Source organism: Colletotrichum higginsianum, chromosome 10, assembly GCF_001672515.1.
Source record: "Colletotrichum higginsianum IMI 349063 chromosome 10, whole genome shotgun sequence".
Lineage (NCBI taxonomy): Eukaryota > Fungi > Ascomycota > Sordariomycetes > Glomerellales > Glomerellaceae > Colletotrichum > Colletotrichum higginsianum.
In genome coordinates, this window is record NC_030962.1 from 1,775,732 (window position 1) to 1,794,049 (window position 18,318).

Below are 18,318 nucleotides of genomic sequence, written 5' to 3' on the forward strand. Positions count from 1 at the left end.
TGAACGGGGGCCGGCCCTACCTGAAGCCTCGGAGATTGGGGAAACAACGCTTGAATCATTGAAACAACTGCGTTCGGAAGGTCAAGCACCCTTCTCCACCCCGTCTTGCAAGGGGGGGGGGGCGAGGGCAGAAAAATGTATGGTTCGGTCCTCGGCGGTTCCCCACGTTTGGCTGCCACTAGAGGAGCAAAATTTCCTAGCTCGACGAAAGACCTCGACTGACATCGGCAGACAAGGCCAAAAATGGTCGGCAGAGAGTCTCGGATGTTGTCATGCCCCCATTGGCAGTTGGCCCAACGTGCTCACTTCGGCACATGACATTGACCCGTCTGGTTCCGTTGGCAAACGGCTCGTAACTGAGGAAGAGGCTTATTGGGAGATGTTTTTTTTGGAGGGGGCGTCTTCGTGAGCGATCTCAAGCCCATCATCCCCTATTGACTTTAAGTCAGACTACCCACTTTTCGGCACCCCCCCCATTTCGGCACCCCAAAAATGAAGCTATTCCCATCATACTCGTCGACTTCAATTAATCATTGACTTCTTCTAGATGCAACAACAATACAGCTTTCAGCTTCACTAGGGTATTCAGAGTCGCTGGATTCGGCTGCATCATCCTCTTTTTCCCCAGCCTTAAGTTGCGCCTGCTGGATGTCTTTGATGTTGGCGAACTTAGTGTTAGGATCCAGCTGGACTGCCCTTCTTTTCCTTACTGCAGTATTGGTGACTTGGGCCTGCAGAAGCTCCAGTTTCTGCTGGGTATTTGCCAGCTCATATGCCTGCTCGCTGAAGCCTTTTTTTACCTTCCTGAATAGAAGGCGTTGAGTAAAGGCATCATTCTCCAGCTCTGTGAATAGCTTCAACTGCCCAGCTAGATCCTTCATCTTCCTTGGCGTCGACCATGCCACTGCAGATGACGCAGATACCCATCCTTCAGCTTCCTTGCCTCCAGACTGCCCTTTGCTGACCTGATCAGATGATCCTGATGCTGCTGGTGTTGATGGGAGCAGTAGGGAGCTCATCAGAGGCTTCGCCATAGAGACAGGCCATAACCCTGTCCATTTCCAACCACTTCTAATGTTCTGCATCGTCATACCTGCAGTACGAGCCTTCTGATAACAGCCTATAAAGTTCCTCTTGCCTACAACAGTTGAATCATTCCACTGACCAAGGTATCCAAGCTCCTTCCTATAGGCTGCCTTGACAGGGCTGAAGACTGACTGATCAAGTGGCTGGAGGACATGGGAGGTATGTGGCGGTAAGAACAATAGATGGATGTTGTTTATATAGCATAACCACATAAAGTCAGTCGTTGTATGACTCCCATGTCCATCCATGATCAGCAGCCTGACCTCCTTGCCCTGAGGAAGAGTCTGAGGGATGAAGACCTTCTGCAGCCATTCAACTGCAGTGGCATCTGAAGTCCATCCATTCTCCGTTGCAGTGAATTGCCATCCTTCATAAGGGCCAAGGTCTAGAGGAAACCACTGCTGCTGGACTGCCTTGCCCTTATAGATAACGAGGGGATTCAGAACATGGCCCAGGGCAGAGATGCATTCGATGATGGATACCCATGCCCTTGATCCAGGCTGTTTCTTACGTACAGACTTCGTCTCAGACATGCCCAGCACCAGCCCATTAGATCCCTGGCCCTCAAGGATACCAGTCTCATCCATGTTGTATCTATTAGCTGGTTTGATGCTGGTGATCTCTGGTATGGCGAGTAGTTTGAACCAGTCCCTGATGACCTCAGTAGATGCCCCATTAACACGCCTAGAATCGATAGGGCGACTTCTCTGGACCTTGACTGATGGATTCCTCTTCAAGAAGGCTTGGATCCAGCCTTTTCCTATAGGCTCTGTATCCCCCATGGCATGGAGGATCCTTTCTGCGAATAGCCTCACTTGCAGATGGGTTGGGGCAACACCAAGGGCATGCTGAATGCGAACCCATTCAGCCAGTTTAGCCTCCTGACTAACAGAAAGTCTCTGCAGGTCAGAAAAGGCAATTGACCTTGGTTGAGTGCCCTTAATCCGATACTGAAGTGTTGATCTTGGGATGCCATACACCTGACCAGCCCTCTTAATGGGCATGCCGTTGGTTATTGCGTCAAGGGCCTGATTGACTTCATCTTCGGTATACTGGCCCATAAGGTCGAAAAGAAGCTCTGAGGAAAAAATGAGGTTATTCGCATAAGTATAGAAAATGTTGTTGATGTTGAAAGTTGAGGGGTATGTTCTGGTGATGAGGCATTTGAGGCATTTTTGGGGTGCCGAAATGGGGGGGGTGCCGAAAAGTGGGTAGTCTGACTTATCTACGCATTGATCCCGTCGCGCCATCATACGCAGGAGGCACCGGAGAGAGCAATGAAAAGAAATCACCAGTATCCCATCCCCGTCCAACCCTGCTGCCAAGCTTCCTACGATCCCACCGCATGGATACCACTAGTATCACAAAGGCTTGGCGTAATTCGGTCTTACCTGGCGGTAAAAGTCCAGCAGCCGCCGGGTTTGTTATCGAAAGCTTTTGCCTTCACGATCCAGCCCGGTTTTCTCTCCTCGTCCTTTGTCGAGTTGAGTTGAGTCGAGTCTGCCAAACTACCGTCCCATGGTCTTTTGTACAATCGCCCAGTCAATCTCACATGACCTTCTGTTCTGCGTCATCTCCTTCATTGTTAACCATTATATTTTCTTTATATACACAAAACCCCTCCACTCAGAAGTCGGCAACTCTTGGCTCGCGATCCGTCTAACTCGGCCGGGCTGGCGGAGAAGCCGAATACCACCAGCCTCACGGGCTACTCCGAATGCTTGCAGGGGAACCGTCCAGTCGGCGAGCAGCCTTGCGAAAGGGTCGTTGGGAAAAGGGGAAGGGGGGCCTGACGTGGTAGAGTGGCCAAGAGTCGAGAACACAGCTAAAGACCAACTGTTTAATCTATACGTGGTAGGGAAGAGGAGAGCATCCCGCCGGCAAACCGTCCAGGTTGCATCGTTCGGCCGCACGATAAACAAGTCCCAATCTATTCATATTGACCTTCCCGCAAGCTCGTGTGGTCCGCGGGTCTGGGTCTCATCTCGTCCAACCCCCATGCTTCGCCCGCAGCAGCCGCTCCCCCCTCCCGTTTGCCCATCACTTACAGAGTACCGTATATTGCCACCCACTCAGAAGCCGCCGCCGACTCGTGGATAATCCCCTTTCCCCAGTTGTAAGCTGTCGCTCCGCCTGTGGTCAGAACTCGGCGGAACATATCATTCTCGGCGTGGTTTCAGGTGAACTTTGTCCAGCGTCTTGCAAGCCCGCAACGTGTGGCAATGCTTGTCTTTGCCTGTGATACAATGCCACCTTCTGTGGAAGTGAAAGATCATGGGGTGGCCATCAAGAGGCTCTCACGTATTGACTACAACCCCTTGTCCGAATAACGATCACCTACACAGTCCTGGCAACATGACACCGCCATTCTCCAGCTTTCCATATGGCAGACCGACAAGGCCTTGGCCCTACGGGGCGTAACGGGGTCCCATGGCACGGTCTCCCGTTGGAGTGCAACCTCAGCCAGCCCCCCCTTGGCAGGCCTCCTGGTCCAATATCGTGTTATTCCCGCCGACTTTTCTGCTCGTTCCACAGACCGTTATACGACACCAATACGCTCCTGGCCAAGACCCCACCTCTCTTAACGGAAGCCATATTCTCAGCCTCGCGCAAACCAGTGCCTTGTTTGACGGGGACGGGGAGGATGGCGGTTTCCTCGGCCAATTCTCGCTCGGGGGACCCCTTTATCATCTCTAGCCCGTGCCGCCAAGACGGACGAAAGTACTCTGTACGTAGAGTATTGCTCCGCTATCTTGATGATCTTGAGATAAAGGGATGATACGGTTTTTTTATCTGGGGCCTTGACTATCGGTAACCAGAGCTGAACGGGATTCTGTTAGGGAGTACACATCGTGCTTACCTGGTCGCTAAGGGGGGGTACCAAGCCAACTACAATTCTCAATATACTGTGAAGTCACCGTGTGATACTAACAGGGAAAAAGGGGTTACAGAAGTGTTATGGCATGCCAATCCTGTTGGGTAGCAATTTGGGGATTAGTGATCATAGATTCTGTCCTCCACTATTCCTTCGTGCACGAAAATTGTTTCCAGGTTCTGCAGGGCTCAGACAAGAGCTCGACCTTCCTGAAGATGGAAGTACACCTTCACCATCATCTTGACATGATAACGGATTCCTTCAGGCTCCTCCTACCCATAGCCTCCTTCTCCTGCTATAGGTCTATGATCTGCTTCATGTCAGCGTCAACTGGCCGTAGTATTGTTGTAGCGCTTAAGGGACGCCATAAAAAAAACTCCAGGAGGAAGGACAATAAGTACGGATGATAACTGATAAAATCAACAGATGTTGCAAGCTGGCCGTTCGCAAACGTACACAACAAACAAGTTGTGGGTGATAAACTTTTCAAGGTCCAAAGCAACCTAATAACAAGCTCCAAGTGAAAACATTATCAATTACACCAAGAAACACAACAAAAGGCCCTGTCGTCGACATTGCAGTGAATCAAGGGGCCAACTCTGGCGTGCTAACGTCAAACTTTGTGCCCCCAGTTCCATCCATTCTAAATCGACGCGAGAGGCTCAGAACCGTCTCCTCGAAGCAATCTCGGGTACCTCGCCTCCTCTCCCCTATCCACCACGGCTTCCAGGAACGCGGCCAGCACGGGGCTCATATTCTTCTCCTCGGCTTTGGCCGCCCAGTCCACCATGGGCAGGCTCGCAAAGGGGCGGCCGAACCGGCGTTCCATGTAGCTCCGGAACTCGTGGACGGGGACCACATTCCCCTCGGTATGGTGGACGATCCGGAGCTGTTGGTACGAGACTCCTGACTCCGTCGTCTCCCGGAACGACCCGACAACTGCGGCGGCCGCCGTCGGAAGCTGGCACATGTCCAGAAACCCGGAGAAGGTGTCAAGAGACGGCACGGCGCCGACGAGGACCGAGTACTTGTGGATCATGTTGACGGCGTCCAGCTCGTCGGCGTCGTCGGACATGAGGTAACCCGTCCGGTGGATCGTGACGGGCAGGCCCGTGGCCGCCGAGCAGTTCTCGAGGAACCGCTCGCACACCCACTTGGTCGTGGTGAAGCCCTCGCGTCCCAGGGCGGCCGGGGGGTAGTGCGACGAGACGGGCCGCTCGGGGTACGAGGTCTCGCCGCTGAAGAGGACGACGCGTGGGCTCGAGATGTAGTGGAACGGGATCTTGCGGGCGAGCGCCAAGCGGGCGAGGAACCTTGTCGACTCGACGTTCTGCGTGCGGATCGAGTCGTAATTGTTTAAGCAGGACCCCTCGGCACCGGCGTGGACGACGATGTCCGCGCGGGTCTCGAGGTGTTCCCGCTGCGCCGCCGTGAGGCCGAGATCGCGTTCGCCGAGGCCGCCGACGTAGACGTGCAGCTTGTCGCTCGGCAGCGCGAGGCTCGCCTCTCGGTCCCGGGGCACAGCGATGCAGTGGACCTCGGCAACGGAGGCGTCCTCGAGGAGGAGACGTAGAAGCCATGCGCCGAGCCCTACGTAGGCGCCGGTGAGGAGGACTACTGCGGAGGAATCCTCCCGGCGGCCTTTCGGAGCTGTCTGCGTAATGCTGTTGAAGTGACTTGACGACGACGACGACGACGCGTCAGCATCCATGTCGAAAGACGACTCGCGATCCCAGAACTCCCAGTCAACGCCGCCGCTCTGCGACTCCTTTGCGCCGCGGATGGCGGCGGCCATAGAACGGAGTGTGCTGGCCTCGAAGAGCTGGATCAACGGCACGGAACAGCGCCACCGTTTCTGGATCGTCTTGCGGAGGTTGACCAGAAGCAACGAGTTGCCTCCGAGCCGGAAGAAGTCCGAGTCAGGGTGGATGGTCCCGGCCGCCGCCGCTCCGTTCCGGATGATGATGTCCGGAAGAACCGCCTCCCAGACGAGGCCGAGTTCGCGCTCGAGCGCCGACAGCCCTTCGCCTTGCTTAGACGCCCGGGTTGTCGTCCGGGCGGGAATCGGGATGCGGTCCAGCGCCGACCGGTCTAGTTTCCCGTTGTGGTTCATCGGCAGCCCGTCAAGGGCGACGACGACGGACGGCCGCATGTACTCGGGGAGGGGCAGTCTCGCCGGCAACGATTCGAGGAACTCGTCCACGTCTTCTTCTTCGTCGCCACTTCCGGGGGCAACCACAGCGAACGCAACAAGCGTCTTGTCGTCCTCGCCGCCGCGTACCGTCACGACGGCTTCGGCGAGCTTTCCGCCGGCCGTCCTGAGGATGTTGGACGCCACGTCGTCGAGCTCGATGCGGATGCCCCGGATCTTGACTTGCGTGCTGCCGCCGATGCGGCCGAGCACCACGAGCGAGCCGTCCGGCTTCAGGTACCCGGAGTCGCCCGTGCGGTACATACCCGTCCACCCCCGAGAGACGTCTTCGGGTGACGCGAACGGGTCCGGAACAAAGGCCGAGGAGTTCCGGGTGCCGGAGCCGAAGCCAGAGGACAGTCCGAAGTATCCCCGGCTGACGCCGGCACCCCCGATACACACTTCGCCGGCGCAGCCGTCGGGGAGCAGGTTCATGGCCTCGTCGACGACGTAGACCGAGACGTTGTCAAGGGTGCGGCCCACGGGGATGGGCTCCTCGAGGTCATCGTCATCGCCCCGGCTGTAGGGGACCTCCTCGACACTGCAGAAGATGCACGTCTCTGTCGGCCCATATACGTTGAAGACTTTCACATTGGAGGACATGGACCGCTTGAACTGGCCGGCTAGCTGCGGCGTGAAGACCTCGCCGCCGACGACGACGGTCCGGAATCCGCCGCACGTCCGGAGGGTTCCCAAGGCGTCGTGCCGGAAGATGTGCTTGAACTCGGCGGGCGTGCCGGACATAAAGGTCACGCCCTCGCTCTTGATCAGCCCGACGACGGCGGACGGTTCCTGTCTCTGCTCCTTGGACGCAACGACGAGCGTGCCCGCGTTGGAGAGCGCCATGAAGATCTCAAAGGGGCAGAGGTCGAAGCCGACCGAGGTCTGCTGGAGCACCACCTCCTGTGTGGCCGGCCGAATGCCCAGGCGGCGTGATGCCGCCGCGATTATGTGCTTGTAGTTCCCCTGGGTGAGCAGAGCGCCCTTTGGCACGCCCGTGGTGCCGCTCGTGTAGAAGAGAACGCCGGGCGTATCGGGCAAGGATCGGTTGCCCATCGAAGAAGATGAGGAGGAAGAAGAGGAAGAAGAGAGTGTGATCAGAGTCGAGATACCTTCGTGCGGCTCCCCGAGCCGGACGGCCAGGTCTTTTGTAGCGCCATGGTGGAGGATAACCATTGGCTTGCAGTCCGCCACGATGCTGGCCAGTCTCTCAGCGTGATTCGTCGTGTCGAGAGAGACAGCGACCAAGCCGACTTTCAAGACGGCCAAGAGAGCGAACACGTAGTCCGCCGACGGCTCGAATAGAAGGCAGCAGAAAACCGGTGGCGACGTGGATGCGGCTTTGCTGACGGCGGTGGCCTCGAGTAAAACGGCCGCGATCCTGTCTGTCTCCGCCGCCACCTCGCGGTACGTGTAGGACCTGGATCCGTCTCTGAGGGCAACGCGGTCCGGGTAGGCCTCGGTGATGCTGTCGATCTGGCGGGAGACTGTGCTGGGCCACTCGTCCTGAACACGGAGACCGCGTCCGGTGAGGGCGGAAGAAGAAGAAGACGCCGCCGAGACGACCCCGGGCTTGCTGCCATGTATAGATAGCTCGGCGACGGCGGACTGCGGCGTCTGACACGCGGACTCGAGCAGGCGAACGTAGCAGTCGAGAATGGACCGGGCCGCCTCCTTGGAATAGAGAGCGTCCTGGACGGCGAAGTGGAGGAGGGAGGTGCCGTCGGGGGTATCGGTGATGCTGACGCCGAGGTCGTACGGGTTCCCGGAGCTCCGGGATCGGACGTACGTCAGCTCGGCATCGCCGACGGAGCTGAGACCGAGGATGCCGAGACGGTAGTTGATGATGACCTGGAAGACGGGGCTGTGCCGGGCGGTACGCGGGACCTGAAGCTCATCGAGCAGGGCGTCGAGGGGCATCGTCGCCGCGTGGGCGAGGGATGAGAGGATCCTCGATGACAGCCGCTTGCACAGTGACGCAAATGTGTCCGAGTCCGTGTCTTTGCTGGCGTCGATCCCGTCGTCATCGGGGTGGATCCTGACCCGGACCGGCACGATGTTCACGAAACACCCGGCCGTCCCGGAGAACCCGGAGCCCGACGGCCGGCCAGCGTCGACGGCGCCGATGCAGAAGTCGTTGCTCCGGGACAGCCGGGCGACCAAGGCCGAGAGCACGGCGAAGTGGAAGTGAAAGGGCGTCACGTGCAAAACACTGCTGCTGAGCTGCCGGATGCGAGACACGAGGTCCTTGGGGAGGACGGCCTCGACGACGGTGGTGGCGTACCGGCTCGTGGCCCTTCGCGTCTTGGTGTGCGCCATGGGGAAAAGGGGCAACGGGGCGTCTTCGAGGAGGCCGGCCAGCTCGCGCCTCCAGAAGCCGACGGCCTCGGCGCAGTCGCCGCGTTCCACCCGCTCCCGCTGCCGGACGGCGAAGTCGATGTACTGCGGCACGGCCGGCAGCGTTTGCCCCTCGTAGGAGCGGGCGAGGTCTTTCAAGAGGACGATCCACGTGACGCCGTCGATGGCGATGTGGTGGCTCGACAGGATGAGGGTGTGCCGGTCCGGCGCGTGGCGGAGGAGGCTGAGACCGAGACAGATGCCCTCCTCGAGGTTCCAGCGTCGCCCCGTTAGCGCGGCATACTCTTGGTCCGCCGTCTCCTGCGAGGCCTTGTCGACGAAGCGGAACGGGCACGACGAGGTTGCCGCGACGGCCTGCATCGGCTGGTTCGTCTCGGCGTCCGTGTAGAAGCGCGTTCGGAGGATCTCGTGGTGCCGCGTGACCTGGTGGAACGCCCGCCTCAGCCGGTCCGCGTCGAGGGGCCCGCGGAGTTCGTACATGGAGGTCTCGTTGTAGGTCGTCGGGTCGTCCAGGAAGCCCTGGAGGAACCAGAGGCGCGCCTGGGCGAAGGACATACGCGCTCGCCGGAGGATGAGCTCGGAGGCCTTGCGTTCTTTGAAGTATCCGTCCTCTCTCGATCCGTCTTTGTTGTTACCACTGTCTGATAGAGTCAGTGGTGTTGGCAGTGCTGCTGATGACTCCGACTCCGGCGTTAAAGCAGAATAGGATGATGATAACGACGACGATGATGGAGGCGTTGGTATGGTATCTGGAGCTTCTGACGAGGACCCATCAGTGTTGTCTAGATGTGCTGCTTTCTTGACATCCGGTTCAGATACAGGACCCGGAGCCGTCTCATTCCTCGGAGAGTTGTCGCTGCTGTTCTTCGCCTTCGCGGCCAAGGCGGACATCGACGCGGCTCGGCAGATGGACTCGCCCGTCGCACCGCTCAGGATCTGCAGAACCGAAATGTCGGCGCCAACGACGCGGCGGAACCATGCCTGGACCTCCATAGCCAGCAGCGAGTCCAAGCCGAGGCTCACCAGAGGCAGATCCATCTTGGCCCCGGCCTCTGGCGGGAGCTGTAGCAGACTCTCCAGCCGCTGTGCGAACGCCTGTCGAACCTTGTCCAGGACGGCCTCCTCGTCGCCCGATGATGCCGCGCGGATGACGGCCTGAACGTCTTCGACCAGAGACGACGAGGACCCGCCGGCGCTCGTCTCCGCTGCGGCCGCGTCCCGCTTGTCCCGGACGTAGAAGCCGAACCGCGGCTCGGGCGCCCAGAACGGCCTCTCGGCGTCGTTATCGCTGATGGCCAAGCCGGCAATGAGCTCACCGCGATAGGGGGAAGAAGAAGTGTAAGAAGAAGAAGAGGAGGATGAAGGTGAGGATGAGGATGAGGATGAGGAAGAGGAAGAGGAAGAGGAGGAAGAAGCAGAAATGGAAGAAGGTCGCCCTGACAGGATGCCCTCGGCAAACATGACGTGGACTTCGGCCTCGCACAGCGCGAGAACGCACATGCTGCGCAGCTTTTTGGCCACGATGGGGTCCTGCCGGGTCACATATCCCGTGTCCGAGATCATGCCGACGTCGACCACGGACCCGGCGAGCCCGCGGCGTCTCCGGTCCGCCGCGAGTCCGGCCATGAAGGTGTTGGCCATGTGGTAGTTGGACTGGCCCGGCGTGCCGATGACGCTGCCCGTGGACGACAGCATGACAAAGAAGTCGAGATCATCCCCGCGGTCCGAGAAGATGCGGTCGAGGTGGATGCTGCCGTTGACCTTGGGCCCGAGGACCGCGTTGACCGAGGCGGCGTCCGTCTGCGCGAATAGCCCGTCCGAGAGCACCATGGACCCGTTGCAGACGCCGGCGATGGGGGGCATCGCGCGAGCCACCTCGTCCACCACTTCCCGGATGCGCTCCGGACGCGTCACGTCCATGGCCCGGACGACGACCGTGGCCCCCCACACCCTGGACATGGACTCGATCCAGGCCGGGCTGACGTGCGGGTCCCGGCTGGCCAGCACCACGTGGCGGACGCCGCCATCCCTGATCATCCATGTACAGATGGAGATGCCGACGTCTCGAGTGAGCCCTACCATGAGGTACGTCCTGTCCGGCCTGAATAGCTGGCTCGGGGGCACCGGTTGGAGCCGGGCCTCGACGGGTGTCGTCCGGGCACCGCGCCAGTCCACGACAGGCATGGGGTTCGGGAAGGATGACGTGGAGTTCAGGTCTTCCAGGGATACCAAAGGCGGAGGCGGCGGTGTGCCTGGCCATTCCGGGACTGTTGACGCGTAGGCTTCGTGGAGCAGACGAGAAACGGGGATATCACCGCCCGACCAGGCAGTTGGGGGAGGATGGAGGAAGCGTCCGGTGCAGGGCTTCTGCTGCAGAACGAACGGAGGCGATACCCTGGACAAGAGGACGTCAGACTCAGCGTCTCCGACGGAATCTCCCACGATGATGGCCGTGGTCCTGGCGGGTATCACGGATTTGAGCACGCGAGCCGGGCTGGCTGGGTGGATGAAGCCCGGCCGTGCCGGGTCCGTCGACGTGGCGAAGACGCGGACGCCGTGCTCCTCGGCTTCCCTCTCGAGAACCCTCACGACCGTCTCGTCGAGGCCGTGAGCCCATAGGACGTGGTCTCGGGGCACCGAGCGGATCCAGGCCCTGGCAGATAGAGTAAGCGCCACAAGGCCGAGCATCTCGGGACGGAGTGTTTCTCCTCCGGCCGGCATATAGACTTGGGTATCGGGCACCTGCACTACGGAAGAGTTGCTGGGCGAGAGCACGAGGGCTACTGTGCTGCTGCCGCCGAGCTTCTCCGTCTTCTCGGTCTGCGTTCGTCGTGTTCCCAAGCATAGATACTGCGGGGGCTGATACGGGAGGATGGTTAAGGGGGCGAGCGTGGAGAAGTTGATCTCGATGGTTTCTGTTCCATCCCCTTTCTCCGACACGACCTTGGAGCTCGCCACCAGTCCTGCTCCCAGGCCTGCTACTTCCTTCTGCTTATGGGCGATCTCGACTACGTGAGTCTCGGTCGTGACGTCCCTAACGATCCGGCGCCGGGTCGAGTTTGCGCGGTCGTTGGGCTCCCTGCACTCCTCGACGCGCGGGATGAACAGCTGGTTATTCCGTAAAGACAGCTCCGTCTCCAGCGAGAACAGCGAGCTGTAGCCGCCATCGTTGCCGTCCTCTTCGCCAACACCGCAAGCTGCACAGAGGACTAGGCGGATAAAATGCTGGAGGGGCGTGTCCGCGTCTGGCTTCGACTCACCCTCGAGGTCTAGCACCTGGAGACGCCTCGACAGGGCGGGCTTCTCGGCGCGGAGGCCGCGGCACAGCCCGACCATCATGTTGGAGAATGGGTTCGACACCCCGGCGTTCCGCATCACCAGCAACATGCCCTCGGCGTGGTCGACAAGGGCCTTGAACCCGGCGAGCGTGTCTTCGTCGACGCCGTTCATGCTGAGGGATGGCCGGTCCAGCTCGGCGAGACACAGCACGAAACACTGCTGTGGCAGGCCGGGCGACAATGAAGATGACGATGACGATGACAACGCCCCTATGCTCCGTACGTCGGGAAAGTACACGACTTCACCCTCACCATGCCCCGAGAGACGGTTCCGTATCGAGCGGACCATCTTCGACGTGGCAAAGGACGAGCCTCCGACAACGACGAACCGGGTCGAGGCCGGCACCATGTGCATGTGGAGCAGCGGCTCGCGGACGGCGTCCACGGTCCCGTCGGTGGCCTGGCTGACAAAGGAAGAGAACGTGGAGAGCTCCTCATTCCTCTGGTCGCCGCTCAGCAGGTCGATGCCTCCGAACCCGGCCCCTCGGAGCTTCTCGTCCCACGTCTCGACGGCGGCCACCGGTCCGAAGCGCCGGCACTCCGTGTCCCGGGCCAGCCACCACCCCTCGAGGCCGCCCATGATGACCTGGATCCGGAGGTGGTCCGACGAAGGCTCCGTGGCGACGAGAAAGCCGCCGGGCCTCAGCAAGCCCCTGACCCGACCCAGCACGGCCCCGATGTCGTCCGAGACGTGCAGCACGTTGGCGGCGATGACGATGTCGTAGGCCGGCGCGTCGAACCCCTGCTCGGCGAACGGCAGGCCGATGTCGAGCTTCTTGTACGTCATCTTGTGCGCGTGCTCGGCGAACCGCTTCTGCGCCTCCGGGAAGAAGGCCAGCGACACGTCGGTGAAGGTGTAGCTCCCAAAGCGGCTTCCGACGGCCTCGAACACGGCCGACGTCGTGGCCCCCGTGCCGGCGCCGAGCTCGAGGATGCGCGCCTTGGGGTACCGGTGCGACAGCGCGCGCATGTAGGCCGAGACCTGTCTCTGCGCGTTCCTGAGCCCAAGGCCCTCGCGGTAGAACCGGCTCAGTTTGTCGTCGGCAAAGAGCACGTGGACCATCTGCTTCTCGTTGCGGAACACACTGCCGGCCTCGTCGCCGACGGTCCGTAGCAGCTCGAAGTCGACCTGGTCCTTGTTCCTCGCGAGGATCCCGTCGATAGTCTCCCTCGTGTCGTCCGCCCAAGACTGCTGCTGCTGCTGCTGTTGCTGCTGTCGCCACCGCTGCCGCTGTTGGTGGTTCGACGAAGAACTCTCCACGTTGTCCGCCAGAGCCGTGAGCTGCTGCACCATGAGCTTCTCGTGCGGCTTGAGGTTCCCGACGCCCACCTCGGCCGCCGAGGCCAGCAGCTTCCGGCAGAAGAACAGGGCCACGCGCTCGGCCTCCTCCACGGCCGCGTCCTGCGGCGGGTCGTAGTCGATGCCAAAGTCGGAACCACCGAGCAGGTCAGCCTCCCACCTCGTCTCGGCAAAGAGGATACGGTCGTTGGCCGCGCTGGGTCGACCGAGCGCCGCCAGCGTCATGCCCTCGAGCTGGAGCCAGGGCCGGGTGAAGCCGTCATCGGGCGAGTAGATGCTGACGTCGCCGCTGATCTTGGTGGCGGACGCTTCCGTCGTGAAGGCGTCGATCAAGACGTCGACCCGTCCGCTGGTTGACGACGGTGTGAGAAGTCTTTGGGGGTTTACCGTGATCTTGTTGAAGCTCTGCGGCAGATACGCCGTCCATAGTCTCTCGGCCGTGGGAGCGTTGAAAGCGGCAAAGACCTGTGTTTCCGGTGTCAGCTCGTTGGTCGGTTTCTTGTTTTTGTTTCCATGTGTCTTCACTCTCACTCTCATTCTCACTCTCAATCTCATTTTCACTCTCAATCTCAATCTCACTCTCAATCTCAATCTCACTCTCACTCTCACTTTCTCCCACTGAGTTATGTGCTCGAACCAATTTGAAGTACACAAAACATACTACTTACCGGTTGAAGAGCAACGTCGATAAGAGCCGGGTGATACAAGCCCCCGTGCTCCATCTCCTCCGCGGCCCAGGACGCCGTCGCCGTCGCGATGCCGTCAACACGGCGCATCGACTCGACGCGCTTGAACAGGTCTTGGTACTCCAGCCCCGTCTCGCGCACCGAGCAATAGAACCGCTCGACATCGACGGGGCTTACAGAGGCCGGAAGCGGGTCGACGCGGGGAGGCAGCGGCTGCAGTGGCAGGCCATCCGGCGACTCGCCAAAGCACACAGAGAGGGTCCCGAAGCACGTCCGGTCCACCGCCCCCGTTGCGGCATCCGGGCAGACGTAGACCGAGAACTCGGCCGTGAGTTTTCTCTCTCCGCCGCCCTGACCGCCGGTTGAGTCTCTCACCTTGACCGACGTGATCATCTCCACGGGTCTGGGGCTGTCCTCGAGCTTGAGCGGTCTCTCGAGCGTCAGGCCGTCGATCTCGACCAGCGCCACGGGCCGATCCCCGGCGACGAACCGGGCCACCTCGAGCATCATCGCCACGTACCCGGCCGAGGGGAACAGGACCTCTCCCTGGAACGAGTGGCCGCGGAGCCAGGGGAGCTCCTTCAGGCTCAGGAAGTTGCGCCACCGCGGCTCCCAGTCCGAGTCGTCGGGGCACCGGTGCCCGAGGAGGAGGCTGCCGTTGCCCCCGGACCGCAGCCGGTGGTTCCGCGATAGCCTCGACTCACGCCAGATGGGCGCGGCATGATCCCACGAGTAGGACGGCAGATCGTGCACTACCTTGGGCGCCGGAATGCCATCGTCCGCCCGGTCGTCATCACGCCAACACGCTCGATACGCATCATAGTCGAGAGCTGCTGCTTCAGCCCCAAAGTTTGACCAGAGGAAACCGAACAGCTCAGAGAAAACAGTGGCGCAGTTTTCCCCCCTCTTCATGCTTGCGCAGTAGGGAATCTGTCTCCCCAAGTGCGGCCTCACGGTTTGGTTGACGGGCCCTTTCAGTGCCGGGTGCGGGCCAACCTCGACAGCAACATCAAAGGGACCCCCGTTGGTCAGGGCCGCCGTGATGGCGTCGGCAAAGAGCACCGGTCTCACCATGTTCTCGATCCAGTACGGCCCGCCGAGATCATCAAGCCTCCGGTCCCAGTACCGGTCCGCGTTCCCGTCCACGCTGGAGACCCAGACACACTTGCCAGCCCCGAGCGGACTGATGCCGCAGGCGCGCATGGCCGCAAGATACACCTCGGAGCAGGCCTCCATGTGCGGCGAGTGATACGCCTTGTCGGTCCGGAGAACCCGGGCGAACACGCCCCTCTCGTCCAGCGCCGCCTTGGCCTCGAGAACGGCGTCGACGTCGCCCGAGAGCGTCACGCTCGAGGGCGAGTTCTTGGCCGCGAGGCAGATGCGGCCGCGGAAGGACTCCTCGCGGCAAAACTCCTCCGCCGCGTCGACGCCGACGCCCACGGCCATCATCGAGCCCACGCCGGCGAGCCTGCTGGCGTACAGGCCCCGGTAGAAGGCGATCCGGATGGCGTCGGACATCGAGAGGATCCCGGCGGCGAACAGGGCGGCGATCTCGCCGGACGAGTGGCCCACGACGGCGCTGAAGCGGACGCCGCTCGCCTCGAGCATCCTCGCGAGGCCCATCTCCACGGCCGTCGTGGCGGGCTGCGCGATCTCGGCCTCGGCGATGCGGCTAGCCGAAACCGGGGACTTTAGCAGCTCGTCCCTCAGCGACCAGGACGGCGCATCGGGCAGCGCGGAAAGGCTCCGGTCACACTCGTCGATGGTCTCCCTGAAGACGCGGCTCTTCTCCATCAGTTCCTTGCCCATGCCGGGCCACTGAGCGCCTTGGCCGGTGAAGACGCCCAAGACGCCGAAGCCTTCGGATGGAGACACCAAGCTGGAGACGGATGTTCCTATCGTGGGTTGGTTGTCTTGTTGTTGTGGTTGGTGTGTATCAGTAGCAGAGTCGCCCACGGTTTCCTCGAGACTTCGCAGCAACTCCTGACGAGATGCCGCCGTGAACGACTTGCGAAAGGTGAAGGCGCTACGGCGTGTCCACAACGTCCAGGCCACGTCCTCCAGCTTCACCTTGGGATGGTCACGCAGGTAGCGGGCCAGTTTCCGGACGTTCTCGAGCAGCGAGGTCTGCGAGTGCCCGCTAACAACCAGGGGAGATGCTGCTACCAACTCCGCCTCTGGCAGTGGTTTCTTTATTTCTTTCCTATTATCAACATCATTATCATCATCACCGTATGACTCCAGGATGACGTGGGCGTTGGTGCCGCCGAACCCGAAGCTGTTGACGCTGGCACGCTTCGGCTGTCCCGCCGCCGGCGCTGGCCACGCCGTGGGCTCCGTCGGCACCCGGAGGACGTGCCGGAGGGCCGCGATCTTTGGGTTCAGCGATGTCAGATGCAGGTTGGGAGGTATCGTGCTGTGCTTCATGGCCAGCAGCACCTTGATGACGCCCGCGAGTCCGGCGCAGCCCTCCAAGTGGCCGACGACTGTCTTGATCGAGCCTACGAGGAGAGGACGCCGGGCCGTCATGTCTACGTTTGTGTCTTTTGAGTCAGCGGAGGATGCAAAGAAACTGTCGTATATGCCCCTGGCTTCTGTTGGGTCGCCAGCCTGCGTTCCGGTTCCGTGACTGTAGCGCGTATAGATAATGTCAGCCCATACACACACACACACACACACACACACACACAAACACACATCTCGCTTCCCATCTAGCAAGTCACCCTCGGACACATCATACATGCCCCGTCCGCCTCAAGGTAGCCGGCGGCTTGCTGTACTTACGCCTCGAAATACTGACACCTCTCGTCCGGGTTCAACGGGTCCAGTCCCGCGGCCCGGTACGTCTCGGCCGTCAACCTCGCCTGCGCCGCGGCGCTCGGCATCGTGATCCCCGGCGTGCGCCCGTCCGAGTTGACGCCCGAGTTGCGCACCACGGCGTGGATGGGATCGCCGTCCCGCACGGCTTTCGAGAGCGGCTTCAGCAGCAGCGCCGCGACCCCCTCGCCCCGCGCGTAGCCGTCCGCCTGCGCGTCCCACATCCGACACTTGCCCGTGGGCGAGAGCATCCGCAGCTTGGACTCGCTGATGTACATGTCCGGGCCGAAGATGAGGTTGGTGCCGGCGACGACGGCCGTGTCCGCCGCGCCGCCGCGCAGGTCCTGCACGGCGAGGTGCATCGCGACGAGCGAGGACGAGCACGCCGTGTCCAGGCAGACAGAGGACCCGGCGAGGTCGAAGAAGTACGAGATGCGGTTCGCCAGGATCGCGCGTGACGTGCCGGACGCCGTGTACTGGGACAGGTCCTCGGTGTCGCGGTACTGGATCGTCTCGTAGTCGCCCGTCATGACGCCCACGAAGACGGAGCATCGCGAGCCCCGGAGCCGGTCGACGCTCACTCCGGCCGACTCGGTCGCCTCATACACGGTCTCGAGGAGGAGCCGCTGCTGAGGGTCCATGGCCTCGGCCTCGAGCGGGCTGATGTTGAAGAACGTCGTGTCGAACAGCCGCGGGTCCTCGTCGAGGAAGTAGGACTTTGTCACATTGGACTTGCCGTGGTGTTCGCCGTTCTCGCTGTAAAACTTGTCCAGCCTGAGGCGGTCTACGCCGGGCTCCCTCGACAGGTCCTTTCTGCTGTTCAGCACTTCCCACAGCTTGCCCGGCGTGTTGGCGCCGCCGGGGAACCGGTGTGCCAGTCCTATAATGGCGATGGGTTCCATAACGATCTGCGGTTCTTCGTGAGAAAGGGGAAATCCAACAACTAGGGGAAGGGAAGCTGAGAAAGATGGCGGAACTTACTCACCTTTTCTCTTGGGGTAATAGACAAATAAGTTCAGTGTACTCGTCAGTCATCAGTTACGGTGAGCTTGTCGGAAGGATTTCGTGCGAATGCGCAAGTTGTCAAGATGAGCAAGTCCTTGAGAATCAACCAAGGTGGTCCAAGACTGAAGGGAAAATAGCCTCTTCTTGTCGGATCTAGTGTGCTGCAACCAGGAGATCGCTGCAAACCCGACATGCTGGATCTCATAGGCACCCTTGTCGCTAGGTAGAGTTTCGTATGACAGGGCTTCACTCAAACAAAGTCCGTGCTAGTCATTCCGGCCCTGGTATCTATCCATGTGTTCCGCTCCAAGTCCGATGTTGAAGCCATGTGTTCCGTCCCAAGTCGGCGGTTGAAGCAGCAGCATATAACAATCTCATTAAACATCGTGTTCACTTTCTATACTACACGATTCAAACTCTATAGGTAGAAAGAAAGCTTATGGAATGAGTCCCTTGGCCATCCAACCGGCTTCCTCCCGGTCGTGTGTTTTGTTGGTAGCGTGACAGGCTACGTTCAACTCCGGCATGGATATTTGATGGCCGGAATGGAGAGCCATCGCTCGGAGCCAGATCGCATCGTAGACGGTATCGGACACGTAGTGAGTGGCTCACGAGTCAGGGCTCGGCGTCGTCGGAACGTCTCATCTATGAATGGCTTCAAA

General features: G+C 60.5%; 1 protein-coding gene across 1 annotated transcript; it reads right to left on the bottom strand.

Moving 5' to 3' along the window:
* Positions 1-4,604: 4,604 nt before the first annotated feature.
* Positions 4,605-17,553, bottom strand: CH63R_14031 (PKS-NRPS hybrid; the record flags this gene model as incomplete). Its single annotated transcript, XM_018309005.1, has 3 exons — positions 4,605-13,613; positions 13,817-16,463; positions 16,619-17,553. 3 exons carry the CDS (start codon positions 17,551-17,553, stop codon positions 4,605-4,607), a joined length of 12,591 nt encoding a protein of 4,196 aa, XP_018151323.1.
* Positions 17,554-18,318: the final 765 nt, after the last annotated feature.